This window comes from Ornithodoros turicata, chromosome 5, assembly GCF_037126465.1.
Source record: "Ornithodoros turicata isolate Travis chromosome 5, ASM3712646v1, whole genome shotgun sequence".
NCBI classification, from domain to species: domain Eukaryota; kingdom Metazoa; phylum Arthropoda; class Arachnida; order Ixodida; family Argasidae; genus Ornithodoros; species Ornithodoros turicata.
The window spans coordinates 75002849-75022541 of record NC_088205.1 but is presented as its reverse complement, the minus strand read 5'-3'; the positions used below and the strand labels follow the sequence as shown (position 1 = coordinate 75022541).

At 48.3% G+C, this 19693-nt stretch overlaps 1 protein-coding gene across 1 annotated transcript in view; it reads left to right on the top strand.

The window, feature by feature from the left end:
• Positions 1 to 293: 293 nt before the first annotated feature.
• Positions 294 to 19693, top strand: part of LOC135394808 (rho guanine nucleotide exchange factor 17-like) — a 159899-nt gene continuing 140499 nt past the window's right edge. The window contains exons 1-2 of the mRNA XM_064625805.1: positions 294 to 2053; positions 3541 to 5610. Coding sequence (XP_064481875.1) covers positions 1124 to 2053; positions 3541 to 5610 — 3000 coding nt within the window. The 5' untranslated portion in view covers positions 294 to 1123. The remainder of the gene's footprint in view (positions 2054 to 3540; positions 5611 to 19693) is intronic.

Sequence of the window (19693 nt, the reverse complement as noted above, 5' to 3'; positions counted from 1 at the left end):
AGGAGTTCAACAACCAACGAAGCCAGGCATGTGGCGCCATCTCTTTCCATTCATTGAAATCGCTGTTTGCCTCCTTGGCCTCCTTACGTCATTTCCCTTGCACATCTCTTTACCTCTTTACACGTGCAGTTCCACACGGCAGAAAGAAAGCATCACCTTAAGGAAACCTACAGAAATTATTTTATCCGCCTCAAAAGCATTTCAGCAAAAGAAAACACGTTTCGCAGACACGACTGAAGCAGTCTATCGACCTTCTACGCGCGGAGCGCCATCTGTGTTTCTCTTGCGTCAACTGAGAGGACGCGACGCGCCATGCTCCTCCTGCCTGTTGCATCGACTGCCTGTTGCTGTTGACCGACTGTGCTGCTGGTATCCTACGAGTGCTGCGGCGGCGCGTTTTTCGCATCGTTCCTCGTCCGTAGTGCTGTGTTTCTACGAGTGTGTTCACCTGCGGCCATGTGTGTTCGTCGTCGATCAACGCAGTTGACGTCCACGGCGTCCTTGTCGTGCCGTGCAGCTCCGGACCGCGCATGGGGCAGTTGACCAGGCAACCTGTTGATTCCCCGTCGTTTTGACGCCAGTGGGGTTGCTCGCCCCGCCTCTCTACGTACGCTCCCTCCGACTCGTTTTTGTGTTCCGTAAGCGGTTGCCGTGGTCGTTTCGCTTTTTAATTTTTTCCTTAAAACCGGGCTCACTCAGCTTGAGAGGGATTTATAGTTGTGTTGTGTGTGTCTGTGTGTGATTCTGTGCAATGTTTCACGTGCATGGTTGTGTGCAGCTGTGTTGACACCAGCGTCGTGTAGGTATGCCTTGATGGTACGCTCGCGTAGTCGACAGGCGATCGTTGAGGTAGGCTAAAAGGATAGGCAGGCTCTGGTCGTTATACTTGAAAGATGCAGCATGGTCTTCTAAGACTTGCAGTGGCAGTTTTCCGCTCAACGTTTTTATTCCACCATAACACATGTGCAGAACGTGTGATGTTTAGCGTGATGGCTTGCGCTGTGATGACATATTTCAAACGAAACGGTTTTTGAGGGTGGGTACCGTTAATCTAAACTGATGCTACAGGGTTGCCTCGTGACGTAGGGGTTACGCGCGTACTTCGAGAATTCATGTCACCTCGATGACGGAGGAAGCACCACGGATTTCAGTGAAAGAGCGAGCCCGCGAAATCGACGCCCGCGCAAGGGACGCCTCGCCCCCCGTTGCGCCCTCGGTCAGTCGTCTCACGTGCAGGAAATTGGGCCTCGCACGAGCCGACTCGGAGCCTAACGCTCGACAAGACGCCGCATGCCAGTCCGGAAACCGTCTCGCAGTCATCCACACGCCACGCAAGAAATTGTCTGCACCGGCGATCACGCCGCTACGTGGACCTTGCTGGGAGGATGACCCGAGCCCACTGAAAACACTGAACGATCATGCGACGTGTGCGGACATCCGGCTGGCGTGGGAGAGTCTTTGCTGTAAGTCCGGAGGACCGGCGTCGCCTCCAACCTTGCCGAAGCTCCGTACGGCGACCGGCAGCGAGGTCAGGGTTCAACCGGGAAGTCACATCACAATACGCACGCAGACAGTACAGCATTCTGCCGACACAGCAGGTGTTGGCGAAGACGAGTCACAATCTGAAGTTACCCTCTCAGAGAGTGAAGGCAGTCTCACCAGTATGCCAGAGGACGACTTGCGATCGCAGAGACTCGGAGGTGAAGTCCTGGACGATAGTCCCACCGTCTTGGAAGGCGCTGGGGACGAGGCTGCAGCTATTTCGGCAGCGTGCCCGCTGGCAGATGAGAATAGCCGCGCCGCTATCTTTGGCGAGCCTCGCAAAGCACAAGGCGCCACTCCCTTGGACGACATATTGCAGTCCCTAGAGCAGATATGCAGCGAGTTTGAAGCAGGGCCGGAGGAGCCACCGGCCCCACCGCTCCAAGACGACGACGTCCCGTCGGGTACCGAACCACCCGACGGTCGCCATGACGCCTGCATGATGCCGTGGGAGGAAGCCACTACTGTTCCCGGAACAGGCAACAAGGTCGGGCTTGTGCCCAGGCTTCAGGTAAGCGTCCCTGCCAAAGGCTCTCCTTGTTGTCGTGTCCGATGACGTAGTGTCGTACGCCTTTGCATTACTTCGTGTCCTATATTCTGACACATCGTAATTGTTGACAACGGGTCACTACAGCTGTATTTTGCTGCAGTCATATGTTGAGACAAAACCCCGGTAAATCGTCAACTTCCCCTTTGCTGAATGCTGTTTTTCGCGAACGTAACATGAAGCACAAGCCGAGCATCGTCTGCACCGTGTGAATCCGAAATCCAATCCAAACCGTGCAACAGACCGAATATCCGCACGCGCTCAATGTCTGTTTCACAACGGCATACAGTTTCACAACTTCATTGCATAACGCACAGCGTCTCAAAACGTTTTGACCGAGCCTTGCGTTACCCAACGGCAATCGTTCTAAAAATTCACGTATACCTCATGCCTAATCTCGAGGTACAGGTATAACGCTTGTAATATGTGCTATGAGGTTACGAATATAACGAGGAAATGTCCCGGTTACAATTTTTGTTTCGCTATTGTCGAGTGACCAAGTGATGGTGTCTCCATCTGCGACAGCATTCCTAAAAGGAAAGGGTTTATCAGTTCATGACATCTGTGCAACTCACGTTCCCAATCACGTCCCTGCTCTACGATGGGGATTCCTGCCGATGCCGTCCTCTCTGATGGATTGCCTGTCAGCACCTTTGCATTATCATTGCTTTATCTTCACTGCACTTCACTTCCTTTATGCGGTGATTAAAATCATATTTGAAGCATTCAGCGTGCGAAGACGCTGAATCAATTGTGTCATTTCCCCCACTTTATCTGCGCTGTCTCCAACTGCCTTCTGGTTCCGTTTGAAATGGTTCTCATAAGTGGAGGCAGTGTTGCGTGACTATACCAGATGTGATAGCAGGTACGCATGAGGTTGACTGCATCAGACTATGAGACAGAATCGGTTTTTGGTTTCTCATTGCACCAAGAATCTGAAGGAGAAGCAGTTGTGTTGTGGATGTGTTGCACTGCGTTGCGCACTGATGTTGTGGGTGGAAACAGACATCTCCTCGCACGAGTATTAATTGCACTATACAGATATGGCACCTGCCGGTACCGCCTATGCACCTGAATCTTCAGAACGTTGTACTACTACATTGAGATAGCTCTTACTGCAAGATTGCATGGCCTATACGTGGTGATATTGCTGTCAGTGCAACATCGTTACTTCAAGGGCAGCCGTCTTGCAGCGTGCATTGTAAGGCACAGCTGTTGTCAGCGCAAACAACCTGTCTTTCATCAATGCTTTGGCAGTGGTCCATCAGAAATGACGTGTACAGCGCCTAGTGCGCAGGTCTTGCGGTGCAGCTGGGAGACGTATTCGCTTGTCAATTAAGGCAATTTAAATGTCAATTAAATAAATTGCACTTTGATTTTGTAACTTCTGTGAAACACACAGAGTGTGAATAATGCCACGGGAACAATTCCATACTTTCTCTATCCACTAGGTAAAAACATTGACACGACTGCCCAGCGGCGCACGTTCCAACCCATCGTCACCGCTGCCTCGACTGGTGAGAGCGAAACCAGAGATTCCATCGTACCTGACTCTCGGACGCCGGCCTCTGAACACTCGTTCGAGCGACGATGTCTCACTGGATGCTGTTGATGACGCCATCGAACTAGAGAAGATACGCTCTATCCTGGCAAACATCGACTTTTCCCGCTACCGTCGCAAACGAGCGTCCGCTGACGTTATACGTGCAGACAACCGCAAGGAGACTCAACCTTTTCAACGCAGCTTCTCTGCAACAGCAGCCATGGAAAAACCGTCTTCACCGCAGAGCTTCAAGTTGAAGGAACTGACTGAAAAGTTGAAGAACCCCGTCGCGGCATCGTCGAAGGACCTCCCAAGAAAAGAGTCGAACAAAGCAATCGAATCGCCACTTAGGAGGTCCGTCTCAACAGTGTGTCGCAGCGCGTCCTTCACAACAGTCGATGGAACTCAGCGGAGCCCTCACGTGAACATTGGTGGTTCGGTTACTCTTCCACGGAAGGCGACCACGACGAGGACCTTCGGGAACTACCTACCACAAACTCTAACATTTGGACGGCCTGCAGACCTGAATCCACCAGTGCTCGAAGACATGGCTGTGTCGAACCTGTCGTTGGACTCTGCGGTTGAGTCGATTGTTGATGAGACCACGTACCAAGACTCGCAGTCGTGTGCGCATCAGGGACAAGAAAGAAGGAAGTTTCTTCGTGGTTGTCAGTTCGCGCCACCGGATGATGATGGCTCGCGAGGTCCGCCACAACCTCCGGAGAAGAGGAAACGTCGGAAAGCCTTCACTTCGCCGTCGAATACAAGCACGGACTCCAAGGCTTCTAATACAGACATCTCGCCGAAACAGACTAGTAACCGTTCGCTCACCTACCCGCCGCAAAGAAGGACGTCTGGGTCGGAGGAAGAGCTGGAATTCTCCTCTATGGACAGCAACGGTCTCAAGTCACTGCACGTCGGACGCAGTGGAAGAAACCCCGATAAGTTACGACAACCCAGTGACGTGTCGCTGGCGGATAGTCACTTCTGTCCTAGTGAAGCGATGGGCGAAGAGACGTTCCGTGATGTGGTGGAAAGTTTATCTGCAGAGCCCGTAGCTGACGATCGTGCTGCGAAGCAGGGCGGAAAGAAGAAGTACAACAGTGACCCAAGCGGAGACAACACGGGTGGAACTGTGGATTTACCTGAACTGATCGCTGCATGTAAGAGCGAGCCTGGCCTCGTCGATCGAGGTCGAGAACGGCTTCCACAGCACAAGTCCAACTTGTCCGCGTCTCCCCCACCTCCCGTTCCACAGCACAAGCGACAACACTCTGGTCCTGCAGCCATGACTTTACATTCGTCTGGGACGACGCAGAGTCGCATCACCTTGTCGGATTCAGAACGAGCCACATCGGACACAGAACGGATGTCCTCTTCTCGAAGCCCTCAGCAACAAAGGAGGTACTCCAAGAAACGCTTACGCGGACCCTACGGAGAGATGCTCGAAGAAGAGATGCGAAAGTCCGGCGAGAAGCAGAAGCCGTCATTCTGTGAAGACCTCAGTTTTCTTCAAGGACTGTGCGATAGAAAAGACGTACCCACGAAGTCTGAGTCTGCGCCGGCATCCGTGCAGAAGCAGGCAAACTCCGAATCGACACCGACGACCATAACGCGATCGAGACCAGCTCTCCTGTCGAACAGTCTGTCACTCGACGACGCTCAGCTGAAGTCGACCAGCAGCAGGCTAGAAGCCAATGTTCCCAAACGGAAAATCAGTGCAAACTTTCCGCTTTTGGGTACGGAAGCGTCAGACACCTCTCCATTCTTGATATCGGCTTCGGCTTCTACTAGTGCTCCAGCGCGTCAGGACAGTGGCGAAGACAGTAGTACACCGCCTCCGACGGATGCTAGGACTGTGCGTTGGCTGTCTGAACAGCCGACCTCGGAAAAGGATAACACTCAGACGACCTCGACGTCAACGTCAACGGGTGACACATCTTCGCTGGCGAGGGCTGCGTCCCTGCGGCGACATCAGGTAAGGACGCTCTTGTGCATGTCTGTCCTGGACGAATGCCTACTTGTGGTTCTTTGCCGACTAAGAACTAGGAAAGGGACACGTGATCCTGTTGAGCTCGCCTCACCTATCGGTAGAATCCATCGTGTGGCTTCACTTCACTTACCGTTTCGACGGAAAATGACAAGATTTCGCCATCGCAGATACGTAACAGTAACACAAAGGGGCGAATGAGCCAGATTTCTTTTTTTAACTTACGAAACAACTTTCTCCTCCGGGTCCGAACTGGCAAAGCTCTTACATATTCTGTGTCAAGACATCGATAAGTAGCACAACACTCCAGGCAATATCCTGAAGCAAGAATTGTTTGACCGGTGACGTGAAAGTAATTTAAGACAAAAAGCTAAAAAAAAAAGAATCTGCATCTTCGAGCATTGTGCGAAACGCATTTGAATGAGGTAGTTTTATAGTGTCGTCACGTGGCCGCACCACGAGACGCGGCACGTGGTCATAGGGAGTCACGTGGAGGTTGACCCTACAAAGTCACGGCGGGCCTACACGGTGGTTTGCCCTTGTAAAGCTACTGTTTTAAAAGAAGCGTTTCTGGCATCAAGGAATATCGGACTATCCCTAGGCCAATGCCCTGCGTACACTCCACGTTGTGTCACATGCAACGAAATCTGTACACTTCCTCTTTAAGAGTAACCCTCTGGGGCTTAACAAGCCTAACAGGGTCGGAGAAACGGAAGAAAGAGGGGTATGCCGGCTATTTAACGCTTCCAAAGGCATCTCTTGACACGAGCCCCATCCTTCATAGCTCACGGGCACGGCACACGTGAATGCATTTTATCATTGCAGGCCCTATCAGAGTTTGATAAAGAAAACGAACGTTAAGGGCTCTACCCGGCTTGCAGCTCTCGCACAATAACTGCAGCGCTGCTCTTGTTGGTGTTGGACCATTGTCAAGAGTTCTGTGGCGCCTCTTGCCGAGTTCCGCGGCCTGCAAATATCCCCCGTTTCTTCGGGAAGCTCTTTGACAGTTGAGAAGCAATCTGTTTGTTAGCAGCTGTAGTGGCTGTTTCCGCCTGTTTGCTGAAAAGAAGAAGAAAAGAAAGCACTCATCTGGAGGCTGTAATGAGTGTAGTTGTGTGTGTTTCCTGGCTCGGGCCCTGCTGGGAGGAAAAAGTACAGCGCGCGGCGTTACTACCCGTCGCGTACGTGCATGCGTTGGAATATGCTTCGTGTGGGTTGGGAAGAACCACTGTGTGTGGTGACACTTAAGTGTATTGCTCTGCACTGATGATGATATATAGGACAGAGGCCTCAATCTCAAATCGAGTCGTGAGACGCATTGACCACATCACGGGGGGCCACACAGAAAAACAAATGACACTGATTACCATAAAATGTCCCTAATGTACCATACAATAAAAAAGAAAGAAAAAAAAACTGGTACAGGAGTCGGACGGTGGAGGACGGTACTTATTGTGGAGCCGGACGGTGTGTGGAGCATTCGCTACTGAAAAACTCCACTTGACACATCAAGATAAATAAATAAACTGCCTTTGCGAATCGGGTACCGAAAATACGAAAAATGATTCGAGAAAAATACGGTGGGATGACAGTTTTCGGGAGCACTGAAACCATCTCCTATTTATACACTGTATTGTGGCCTTTGCTCGCAGCTTCAACCTGAAAAAAAGAAATAGAAAAACCGGAGAGAAACAGATAACTGACATCATTGACAAAGGATGGCTTCGGGTTTGCTACTTTAATATGACTCCTAAAAAAATAAAATACTATCACATTTGTATGCATGACAGTTCCGTCTCTATTTTTTCTAGTGCCACTATTTAACTTCGTGTGGGAAGTAAGGTGAGCCCGTGTTAATCCCCGCATTAGTTATACGGTGGTAGTGTACGAAAGAAATTTACTTGCCAGCACTGCAAACAGTCGGTAAACTTCCGTGCATTTATTTATTTCCGAATGGGTCTAATGCATCTGCTCTCCAAAATGACTAAAAGTACTATTTGCTTTTTCTTGTTAGAGGGTGGCGAGCCCCTTTAAATGCACATCTGCATGTTCTATCGAGGTATCATATATGCTCCGTACAGACAGTAATTAATATCAGCGATCATTTTCATCAGCAATTAAGTAATGCTGCTTTGTCTTCTTAAACCCGCAACGAAACCATGTTGGTAGAACCCTATGGTGGCGCCATCCATTTCACCCGACCGCATTGCCACATCATCCGTCACTGCTATGCCAATTGAACGCTCTCCTCGACGGGAAAAAAAAAAGCAACCCGAATACTAATTAATGACCCTACATTACCGCCATACTTAGCATTCGAAACACGCGCAGTACGGCACAGTCCGTGTGCAAAATTATCAATGTCTTACGACCACCCGCCGCTTTACAAAGCATTAAGACATCGTCGGAGGAAGCCTAATGACAGCGGCCGTGATATATTGGACAAAAACGCGGCATTCCGTTTTCTTCTCACTTGCAAAAGTTGGTAGAGTAAATGCGTTCTCGATAACGTAACCGCCTAACATTAACTTCCCGATAAGATAATTACGATCTCGTGATCGCGGTCCATTTCTTTTTTCTTTTTTTTTACCGCTTACCTCTTTATTGCGTCGTTCTCGGAAGTATCTAGTACTTCCAGTTGAACGTCATAAATAATCTTAAGCCAACATCTTTTCTTTTTCTTTTTTTTTTCTTCCATAACCGAGCTTTGGGAGCTTAGTTTTGCAAATGGTAGAAACACGTGCATGTGACAGGGGCCATTAGTTAGGGAGGTTATGCACGATGGTCATTATAGTTGCTATGATACTCCTGTATGATACGGGAGTCTAGAAACGGCTGCATTGGCCCTCGTGCTGTGAGGCGTCCGGTTTCGAGGACATTCCAGTTTGTTTCGTTTCTCGTGGATGACACGAGGGTATCGTTAATGATGGCACGTTTCGGTATTTGAAGCGACGTTTAAGGGGTGATGCGTGGAATGTTTTTCACATGCGGGGACGTGTTTTCATTTCCTCAAATGTCCCGTTTTATGACGTTCCCTTTGCGTGATACCAGCATAATCACATTCTGCGGGCGTCTCACGATGAACTTGTGTGTGTTTTCTTTTTCTTTTCTTTTGCACACTATAAAAATACGAGACTATTAAAGCAAACATTTGACTTTTTTGTATTAGTATTATCCGGACACTGAAAACATTGCAAGTTCCGCTGCCTCGATTGACACGGCGTAACGTAGTACTTGAGAACTTTTGAACCACAACACTCCTGAGATGAAAGTGTGCATCACATACCCTATTGTATCTCTGAGTAATAATAATATAATATAATAACTTATTTTCCACACATTGTTGCGGAACCAGGGACAAAAAGCTCTAGCGAGCTTGACAAAGGCCCCTCGCACTTGCAGTACGAACGGCATAACACATATCTCTACTTTCCATCTCCATATTCAAAGCCATAACAACATTTTCACACACTATATACATTTGGTTCAATTCATTCTCTCGTTCATACCGTTCTCCCATATCATAACTGCACTCTAGTGTTCACCAAAATAACATTTTCAAATTCCTGTTGGACGATGCACGTATATCTGCAAAAAGGCCAAATTCATTTAGTGGTCGTGGCATCTGGTAAGTTATGTGTGCCATTTGAAGTTCTCACCCTTTTGTGGGACCATTGAATCTGGTTCCTGGTACAATAAGGGTCCGTCTCTAATAAGTAATAATAAAAGTAACGCGAGACTGCTGTCAGAGTGCGTGCTTCGCCGTCCTCACTTCTTACAGTTGTTAGGAGAGATAGGCACCTATTCAGGCAGTTAAGTCTATCCCATTTCGAACCTCTCGTTTGCCGGTCAATGACGCCTAGTTGCAAGCCGTGACCGTGTATTTTAGTGGTTGGCGCATTTAACCGACAGTCAAGACGTGGTTTATTTGGTGGTGGTTTTATTAGACCGCCAGTCAGACCCATGGTTCCATTGGCCCCGTTGTTTGGCTTCTTCTTCTTTTTTTTTTTTTCGAAGTCTGCCGTATTTCAACTTGTCATGCGGTTTAGGCACCTCGAGGCATGTGCCGTGTCCGTCCGTTTGTGTGTTCCAGCATCAGCACAGTTACTTTCCATCAGTTCCTATCACGTTTCCTCCTTATAACTTCGTTCTCGCAACACTCAAAAAAAAAAAAAAAAGAGAGAGAGAGAGAGAGAGAGAGGCCCACGGGCACCGGTATGTAGCTGTTTTAAATTGCGATCCTTCCAAGGCGTCATCCCCCTCAATTACACGAACAGCTCGTCGGCACAAACCGTCCGTGTCGAAAACAAGTTGCGCTTCGCTGACTCGGCTACTCTTTTAAAAGGCATCAAAACACGTCAACCCCGTATATCTACAGCGCATATCCAAGTAGGCGTCATACGCGAGAAAGTAAGCGAGTGGAACGTTTTTCCCGGGAACGCACACAGCCGGCGTCAGCCTTGGCGCATCCGCCCACATCACTGCTGGTGTAACTCCGTCTGACAAACGCGTCTTTCCTTCTTTCACGGACAGCTCTTTATCCAGTTTAGCGAGGTTGTCCCGTTTGCTTCTTGGGAGTGGTCTCGTGTATGGTCAAGCGCGCAAAACGCGAGGTCGTGGGCTGAAAGAAGGAAGGGGTGATTTTGATGACACTGGGGGGGGGGGGGGGGGATTTTTAGAATAAGAGGCGCACCGGGCAACCCAAAACGCAAGCAGATTGCCCTTGCAGCACGTTCGACTGGCATAGTCCATTCTCTGTATACGAAAATCATTTAATTGGGGAACTCCGTCTTTGGTACCAAATGTCGTCGTTGAACTTATGTAACGCTAAAACGACGGAGGGAGAGGGTTCTTTTTTGTGGCTCTATACGTTACGCTTACGTCGTTAACGTTAACGTTAAGCTCAGTCGGTAATGTGCTGGCTCAAGACCGCGGGTTCGATCCAGGTCGAGGGCGGTATAGCAATGTGGAGCAGGTAAACATTGCTTCCAGCGCCGTGTGGCGGAGATTTCCGGCGCACGTCGAAGGAACACCAGGTGGTCCAAATTATCCGCAGTCCTACCCCGCGGCACGTGCAACGTGTTCGCCACACTGCGCAGACAAACCTTACGTGCAACGTCACGGTACCATTCTTATTTATACGTGTTCCGAAACCATCAGGCGCACTTTGGGAGGAGTTTGGGCACCCACGCTATTTATTTATTTATTTATTTTTTTTTTTTTCAAAAAGAAATAGCATGCGCCCCACAACACCTATAAAGCAGAGATGAACTCACGACCACGTTTTATTTGTACGTATTGTTTTTCGCCGTTATTGTTATTTAGCCTATTATTTTTTTTTTAGGCCGACATCAACATCGCGCGTTTAGAAATCCGCCTCTATATGGTCCTGTTCCACTTCCAGTTACGTGCTAATTTTATGCAACACGAATCTAATTGCATTAGTTTTCGTGCGGTGTACCCCCTCCATCATTCTCGTATTTATCGTGTTTTCTCTTTTAGTAGGGGGAACGGATTGAATACAGTAAGTAGGAGGAGTAATCAGGGCATGGACACAGTGCGCTGAACGGAGGGGTATGAAGGGCTTGCGGAATAATGTATACAGTGCTGTAAGCAGTGAATGCAGGGAATTTGTTTTTTCTTTCTTTTTTGCTTCCGTTTCCCGAACACCTTGTCGTACGAGGCAAAATAATAGAAATAATGCCGAGTACCGGCAGATTTTTGCCGCTTTCGGTACCCAATGGTTCCGTGACGACACTGTACACACTGACGTAGCCAGGTGGGGTTCTGGGTATTCAACCCCCCCCCCCCGAAATTGTACCTTTGGCAGTGCATTTAGGAGAGAGAAACGAGGGGAAATCCTCCTCTCCCATGTCATAACCCCCCCGAAATATGTTTCTGGCTACGTCACTGGTCGTACACGTAACCACTCATTCGCAACGGGTTCGGGGGGATACATTTAAAACATGGTTATTTTCATCGATGTGAATCTGCATTCCAAGCTTTTGCACCGAACCGGGTAATGGACGCGAAGCAAATTGGCATAGCGAATACCGAAACTCAACCGGATCTGACATCATTGGAGGCGTCTCCGCCAGTGAAGAGATCCGGTAGAGGTCACGTGCTTTGAGAAAACCAATGGGAATGGGCCCAGGCTCTGGCTCTTCTCACTCAGGTGAGAGCTTGACGCAGCCTCGTGTTCAAAGGTTCCTACCTCGCCAAGTACTACACGTAGTAAGATGATTCTTGTTTTCCTCAGTACTGTTGCGTACAGTGCAATGCGTGCATGGTGTAATAAGCCACGTAAACCAGAGTGCCTCAACCATTTCATCTACGAGATGTGCTGCAACTGCTCGTTCTGTTTACATCCATCGATACAAAGTTGCTTTCCCTCTAGGGACGTCTTCGATAATATCCCACGAGTAACAGGTACACAGAGTTTTCGAAAACTAACGAATAAGAGAGAAAGAGAGCCGCTCAGCAAACATGTTGCGATATGATAGTGTTGAAACGGGCCAACATGGAACATCTGACCCTCCGGAACATCCCAGAGAGGCACCATCTAATCCATCATCATTCCACCCGCCTCGCCTTCCACAGCAGCACGAATGGATCGTTTCTCAAAGACGAAAATCGATTATCCCACCGGTGCCAACAGGTGCCTCGCGAAGCCTGAGGTCTGCGCCGGAAGGCTCACAACTGCGACGTCACGAGCTCGCAACTGGCTCTCCTTCTATATGTTCCACTTTCCGAGACGCGACATATGGGCTTCCGTTGATGGTGTCTGTCTCTGCTTCCAATAATATCCTTGAGACGATATGTCCAATAGAGAGTCCTTAAAAAGGGAGACTTCGCAAGGATTCGAAAAAAATTAGGTGGGCATCATACCGAACACGAACCACCCCTTGGATACCGAATACAACGTTCGCGTTCATTTTGCGCCAGTAATTAATCCGTAAATGAGGACAATAGCAAACCGAAACCGAAATGCGAACCGCAGAAAACAGAGCTCCGTACTATGGTGGTTCGTCCTTAGGAGGATTCCGTGACGTCACCCAGCATTGTCGCCTGCTTCCAAGCCTGCACTCCTTCTCCCTTGCCGGATGCCGGATGATTGGCCAATGTCTTGTGGCGACCTCTCCTGGATGAACAGAGTACTTCGCGCTATTCAGCGAGACCAACTATCTTGCTTGCTGTTCTGTCTATAGCGTTGACGTATCAGACACAACTTCCTGTTCCTTAATGGTTTTGCATTCTCACAAGCCTTTCATGTCCTTAATCGAATACAAATGACTCTTTGAGCTTGCTCTTGAGTGTATATGTACACCTACCTGACACTGCACAAGACTTCGTTTTCGAGTTTGATGAGCTGAATAAGTGTCAATCAATCAGGTCAATCGTCGTTTCAATCCCCTCCAGGTTGAACAACACCCTTAAGGCCAAAGTGCAAAGTTGGGGTAGTTGGTGTGACATTACTAGTTTAGGTTTAGGCTGCCAAGGGGGACGTCGGACAAAGTAGGAGACACGACAACAGAAACAGCTTACTCTCAACTGACGAAATTTAATCCAAGGAACAAAAAAAAAAAAAAAAAAACATCAGAACTACAAGATATGATGACGTCAACAGCAATGACAGCAGGGTTAGCACACTCAAACGGCGATATCACGATCTGTGCGACTCTCAGTTAGATAACCACATTCCGCAGAAGACAAGGCTATTGAAGGGGAGCTAACACAATCGGGACCATGCTGAAAAATGTTGAAGGCCTCGTGTGTCTCCCTCACTGTCTGATTGGGACGCCTGGCAAGCGTGCACGTGCGGTCAAGTAACGGTGTACAACCGCAATCCCTTACATGTAGTGCAAGGTGACCACCGGGCGTGTTTTTTAGTGCAGCCGCATGTTCAAGTAACCTAACATCAAGGCACCTTCAAGTCTGCCCTATATAAGGCGCATAAATAAGGAAATATGCGACAAGTCAGTGCCGCTCCGAGACGGAACCATTTCCAGAACTCGAGGAACGCAACAGCATGTCGCACGGAACAACGAACCACCTCTGTTTTCCCATTTGACCAAATACAAAACTAACGGCGCTCGACACATCGTATAACACAACATCGCGTTGTCTACCATCGCGGCTGAATAATAATCTATCGTGGGATCAGCACCGTTGTGGTTATAGAGCGTCAGCAAGAACAAAAACGGAAGGGTGCACCTGAGCCAGACCTGCTGTTCCGGGCTCCGAGCCAAAGCGAGACGCTCGTCCCAGACGCCGGCTGCGGCAAAATTTAGATCCTAACCTCTTTGGCATCTCGAGAGGTGGGAGGGGAAACCCCGCGGCTCTGTTCTTCGCGGCTGCAAGTGTACTTTGTGTGGACTACCGCCCTTGAATGCGACTCGGTTGTTTTGCATGCACTAGAAAGAATGAAAAAAAATGTAGCGAATTTGAAATGGCTTTGTGCAAGTCACTTCGTTTCTGCATGCCCTTGCTGTCCTCTGGGAACACAAGAGTATAAGGGGTAGCGAGCCTGCCCTTCTCCTTAAAGTGGTCCCACTTTAAGGAGAAGGGCTGGAAGTGGTCCCACTTTAAGGAGAAGGGCCGGAACAAAATCATCACAAAGATAGTGACATAGCAGTAACCCTTGGGGTGTCAGGAACATACATACGAAATATCGCGTTCCCAAAGTGCAGAGATTTTATTCGAACGAATTATTACGAAGTGAGCGCTTCGGCCTTTGTGAAGCAAGAGGGCGCTGAAAGCAACACTGCTGACGTCATCCGGCATGGAAGAATGCAAGCTTCGTAGCAGACGACAATGCTGGGTGACGTCACAGTATCTTCCTCCGGGCGAACCGCCGTGCGCTTTGCATTTTGGTTTCGGTTTGGTATTGTCATCATTTACGGATTAATTGCTCGCACAAAATGAATGTGAATGTTGTATCCGGTATCGAGGGAGCGGTTCGTGTTCGGTATGTTGCTCACCTGATTTTTTTTTTCGAATCCTTGCGAAGTCTCCCTTTAACCTTCCTCTCATCCCTAACTTCTTCTTATCCTTATAACAAATAGACTCACTAGGCGGAAGTTTTTAGGCATTGTGTTTCTCGGGGAGTATTGCGTATAGCATTTATCCCGTTGGGTCCGTCTTTCTCAGTAAACCACGTGACTGTCTCACCACCGAAGCCTTTTCACTGGGCGTCCGCCTCTATAGTTCCCACCTTCTGTGGCGGATACACGTAGCAGTCCTTGCGTCGCCGGTGCATGGTGAAGTGTGACGGCTAAAAGTCTCCGTGCTGTTCTAGCGAGTATTGACGCCACCAAGAAGTGCAGGCCGGGGTATGTGCAGTAACAACGGCAACGTCGAAGTGCCACAAATGAAACACGAGATACAACACTGAAAGTGAGACCTCACAACTGCGAACGAGATTACGTTGGAGAAATTCACCGACGATATCACGCGACAAAAAAAGAAGAAAGTAATAATAATAAAAAGAAAAGAATAGAAGAAAAACGTATTCTGCGAAAAAAGAACTTTGTCGAACATTCATTGATCTACGTACGACTGTTTCGTGTTTTTAGGTATTCGTTATGGTACTATAGCTCTCGATGTGGCTTAAAGGAGCAGTGAGATGCACCTACATCCCCCCCCCCCCCCACTTACTTGCTATGGGGTGTAGCGCAACAAACGTCAGGCAAGGAGATAGAGAGGAGCCGATGGTTGCTTTATCCTGGCGTTTTTGTAAATTTGATTGCTCAGTTAAACAAAAAAGGAAAAAGCCCCAGAGCGAAAACATTGTGCATGGTAACTCCTGATAAGCTGCTTGACAAATGAAACAGAGGTTCGAGACGCCTTCAGTATCATTTCCTTGCTCCTTTGACACAAGAGTTCTAAGCTGTGGTAGTTGGGATCATGACATTCTAAAAAAGAAAGCGGACCAGCTCCCGTGGCATAGTGGTTAAGATGATCGCTTTCCACGCCGAGACTGGGAGGTGACACGGGTTCGAATCCTGTCACCGGCTGTGTTGTCTGAGGTTTCCCCTGGGTTTTCAGAAAACTTTCCGGACGAATGTCGGCACAGTTCCCCTGAAGTCGGCCCAGGACGCACATTAACCCCCTGTCCCCCACTCGTTCCTGCTGTCCTCTCTCCATCTTTCCACGTCTGTACGCCGCTCATAGCCACAGTTGCTTCGCGGTGCTAACACAAAAAATATAAAAAATGAGAAAGAAAGCAGCAAAACAAGAAAAGACGGAGACACGACACACACACACACAGGCCTGCTACTCGCAACTGACAGAATGTTTAATACATATTCAACAAACAGGTGTGGTAATCATCACAGATAAACTGGTTTCGGTGTGTGGGACGCGATAGCGCCTTAGATATCTTATCCCGGCAGGCCAGATCAATCTTCCTTCCTTCTTTCATCCTTTGTTAGGTTATCCTTTATTTCCTAATTCCTTTTCTTTCCTATTTATTTATTTATTTCTTATTCCTTATTCTTTCTTTTTCTGTAATTCATTTATTCTTTTTATTTATTTCTTATTTCTGATTTTTTTGTATTTCCGGAATAGCAAGCCGACGTCCCGTTTAGCTGACCTTTCCCCCGTTTTTTTTTTTTTTTCCTTTTCGTCTAATAAATATACCCCCCCCCCCCCCCCCAGAACAATCTGTCACTTGTGAGTAGCAGCCCCGTGTGTATCTCGTGTCTCCGTGTTTCTTTTGCTGCTCTCTTTTTAGAATGTCCCTTGACACCCTCTGTGGAACCGAGTGTGTGGCTGGCATCGTGTTACGTGCAAGTACATGCAACACAAACAAGAGCTGTTCAAGACCTCCCAAGGCATCGGAACGACCCCCCTTCTCCCGTCGCTTCATCGAAACCGAGAGACAGAAAGGGCGCCGGATAAGATACGATCCTGCAACACCCCGCATTCTTTCAAATCCACCACACGCAGCCGTTCGCACCGTCGAACGTAACTCTTGCAGATTGGCCAGCGGTCATTGCGATTCCGAACGCGCTTCGCCAAATCGTTTCCGCGATCGCAGGGAATTCGTTGCAGAAACGCCGTCTGCACGGCAAAAAGAATGGCCCGATTTTGTTTCCGACGAAAATCACGCCTCGTCCTACCCGCTTCTCTTGCCTTGTACGTCCAGGGTATTTAATGGATGCTCTAATGATTCATTTTGCGAGCAGCACTCGTTTGACATGCAAGCAGCTGCCTCCCCGTGGTCGCCGGATTGCCCAACGTCGGACGACTAATGGCGTTGAATTTCAACCAGTTTCGTATACCGCGGGGGTACCGGCTTTGGGGTTGGTGCAGCATCACAGCGAGACAATACGTGTGTAACAGGTAGGTAAAAATGAAGCGAGCGGAACTCTTGGCTTCGCTTGTCAGTGGGTAGAATCGTTAGGTGCATGGGGGTGGGGGGGGGGGGGGGCGTCGGTGGCTCAAAGATGAAGTGCTTCGATGATTTAACGCGCAGAACAGTACATCTATTAATTGGACTCGCGAGACATTGTAAATTGATATTTTGTCGGGCTTCATTTCCCCCTCCTTTCTTCGGCTGAACATGTACAATAATAACGCATAATGTAATCTGAATAATACTCGTGTGCAATTCGTGTATTTATTTGTCTTTAGATGGTTGACTGCCGACTGTCGTTGTTTGAAACACAAGGCGAATTTTCGCAATTTCATACAGCAGTTATCGAGTGCGTTCTCAACTGGTATATAATAGAATGTATGACAGCTAGGTCATGTGCACAGGACTCTGTTATAAAATGATAATACATATTTACAAATTTGCTTGTATACGGTAAAAAGACGAAATATGATGATTGTGGATAGAAGAAGAAAAAAAAAAGGGGGGGGGGAGATGAGTCACGACTAAATCGGACTGGCTACCCCCAGAGTTCGAGGCAACTCGTTACAAGTAACTCGTTACTGTAACTAAGTTCCTTTTTTTGGGTAACTTGTAACTTAACTCGGTACTTTTGCGCCGTGGTAACTTTCACAGGATCTTGTTTCTTTTTCAGGTAACCCTGCCAAAGTAACCTAAGCTAAGTTCCAAGTTACTTTTAATTCGCTTTTCACTCACGTCTGCTTATTTTCTTGCTTTCTCTCCGGTTCTTTCATGGCATGTTGTGCCACGCAGAACGTGATATTCGATCAATGACAGTATTCTATTCAGGGAGCAAGAACCGCTGCCACTGAAACGAAGCTGAACCATTGTGCGCCCACAGGGAGTGAGCTGCAAAGCGTACGAATTGTTGGACATATAAACGAAAACGATCTAAGCGTGCTGCACTCCTCTGCAGGCAATGCAAGGTCGGAACTCAACTCCGCGCTGCACCTGTGTAGTGCTATTTTGTGTCCGAAGTAACTTGGAAGTAACTCGTTCTTCTTCTTCTTCTTTTTTTTTTAAGTAGCTCCGTAACTGCGAGTTACATTTCAGGCTGAAGAACTTTTCCTAACCAGTCCTTTTTGATGGGTAACTTCTCAATCTATGGCTACCCCGGTACACCTACGTAGAAAAAGAAGACAGAAAGAAAGAAGAAATTACGCGTTTAACTGCTTCCTATTTTGCATGAAATAAATAAAAGGTGTATATCCTTTTCGCGACACCTTACAAAAGGGCGTGCCCCTCGTTCCGCCTCACACGTGAGATAAGACGTCGTTCTCCGGCATGGAGCAAGTTGTGGGAAGTTGTGTCGCGACTTTCCGTTTTTAAGTGCAGAACACTCTGTAAAAGCGCCATCGATATCTCTGTACAGCCGGGAAATAATCAGCCGCACATATCTACGCTACCTTCCAACACGAGATGAAAGTCGCTGCACCGCGAGGGCTGTCCTAAATGGCAGCTGACGGGGGCAGTTGAGAGAGACGTTGAGCGGTTAGGTCACGCTTATCTTCCATCGCAAAACGGTTTGCATACATTAGCCTTCGCTTCATTTACCCTCTCTCAACACTTTAACGTGACGAGAGAGGGCTAGAGAACATACGGCTGGGCCTCTAAGGTATAGATGTATTAGAAGAGATGTATCAGAGATCCTCCCGTCACCGAGAAAAATTAACGTGTAAAGTATTCGTACCAAGAGCTTTTTCGAAAACATGACGCTACCCGAGTATAGACCCACTTCTGTGTGTAAACAAGGGGCGCATGCGCATAGAGCAGACGTCGCTGGTGGACAAAAGGGAGTAGGAAACCGCATGGTGTGAACGGCTATTTGGTCTTTCTGTACCGCGTAGCACATCCAATAGCTACACCACTTTGCGGCATGCCTTTCATAACGACAGAAAACACACATTTGTGCGATTTGTGCCCACCAAACAGGACAGCAGCGCCGCCGCATCGTTATGACGTCACGCAGTGAACTGAGTCAATTCACACGAGCGATATTCCCCTGAGTACTACACATCGGATGATACGAAAAACGTCATAGCTTTCTGCTGTCACGTGAGCGTGGGCGCTCAACGTCGTGTCTTCACGTATACACTGCTATACTGCGACACAGCCACAAGATATTCCGTAGCAGACGACAGGAAATGACGCTGATTGTGTCATCTGCTAAGTGTCGTCTGCTAATAGTGCAGTACGCTACTCCCGATATTCCGGCACAGTGTGGATGCTCAGCATGGCACGGGACGGAACTTCGGCTTCGTGAGCAATGTTTTCGCTTTTTCTTCCACTAGAATCTTCCGTGAGGATGTCGCTCGTGTGCCTGCAACTATGGTTCGAGACAGGTGGCGGCACAATCGTTTTCAAGTCCCGCTGCTATGTAAGCTTATTATAGTGGCGTCATTAAATCAACCGTAACCATGCACTTTAATCGTTCCTTTGCTTGTCACCAGAGCGGTGACAAACAAAGCTTGTCAACACGGGAAGAGCTTCAGATCGAGAGCTACCGATATGTTGTGTACCGCTGTACTTTGTGTGCTACCGATGTATGTGAGAGCTACCGAGGTCTGTTCTTCCGACAGTCTCTGTTCGAAATATCGATGGACATTCCCTTAACATTTCAATACCGGCTCGCTAGATTGATTGATTGAAAAAAGAAAAAAAAAACGGAGATGT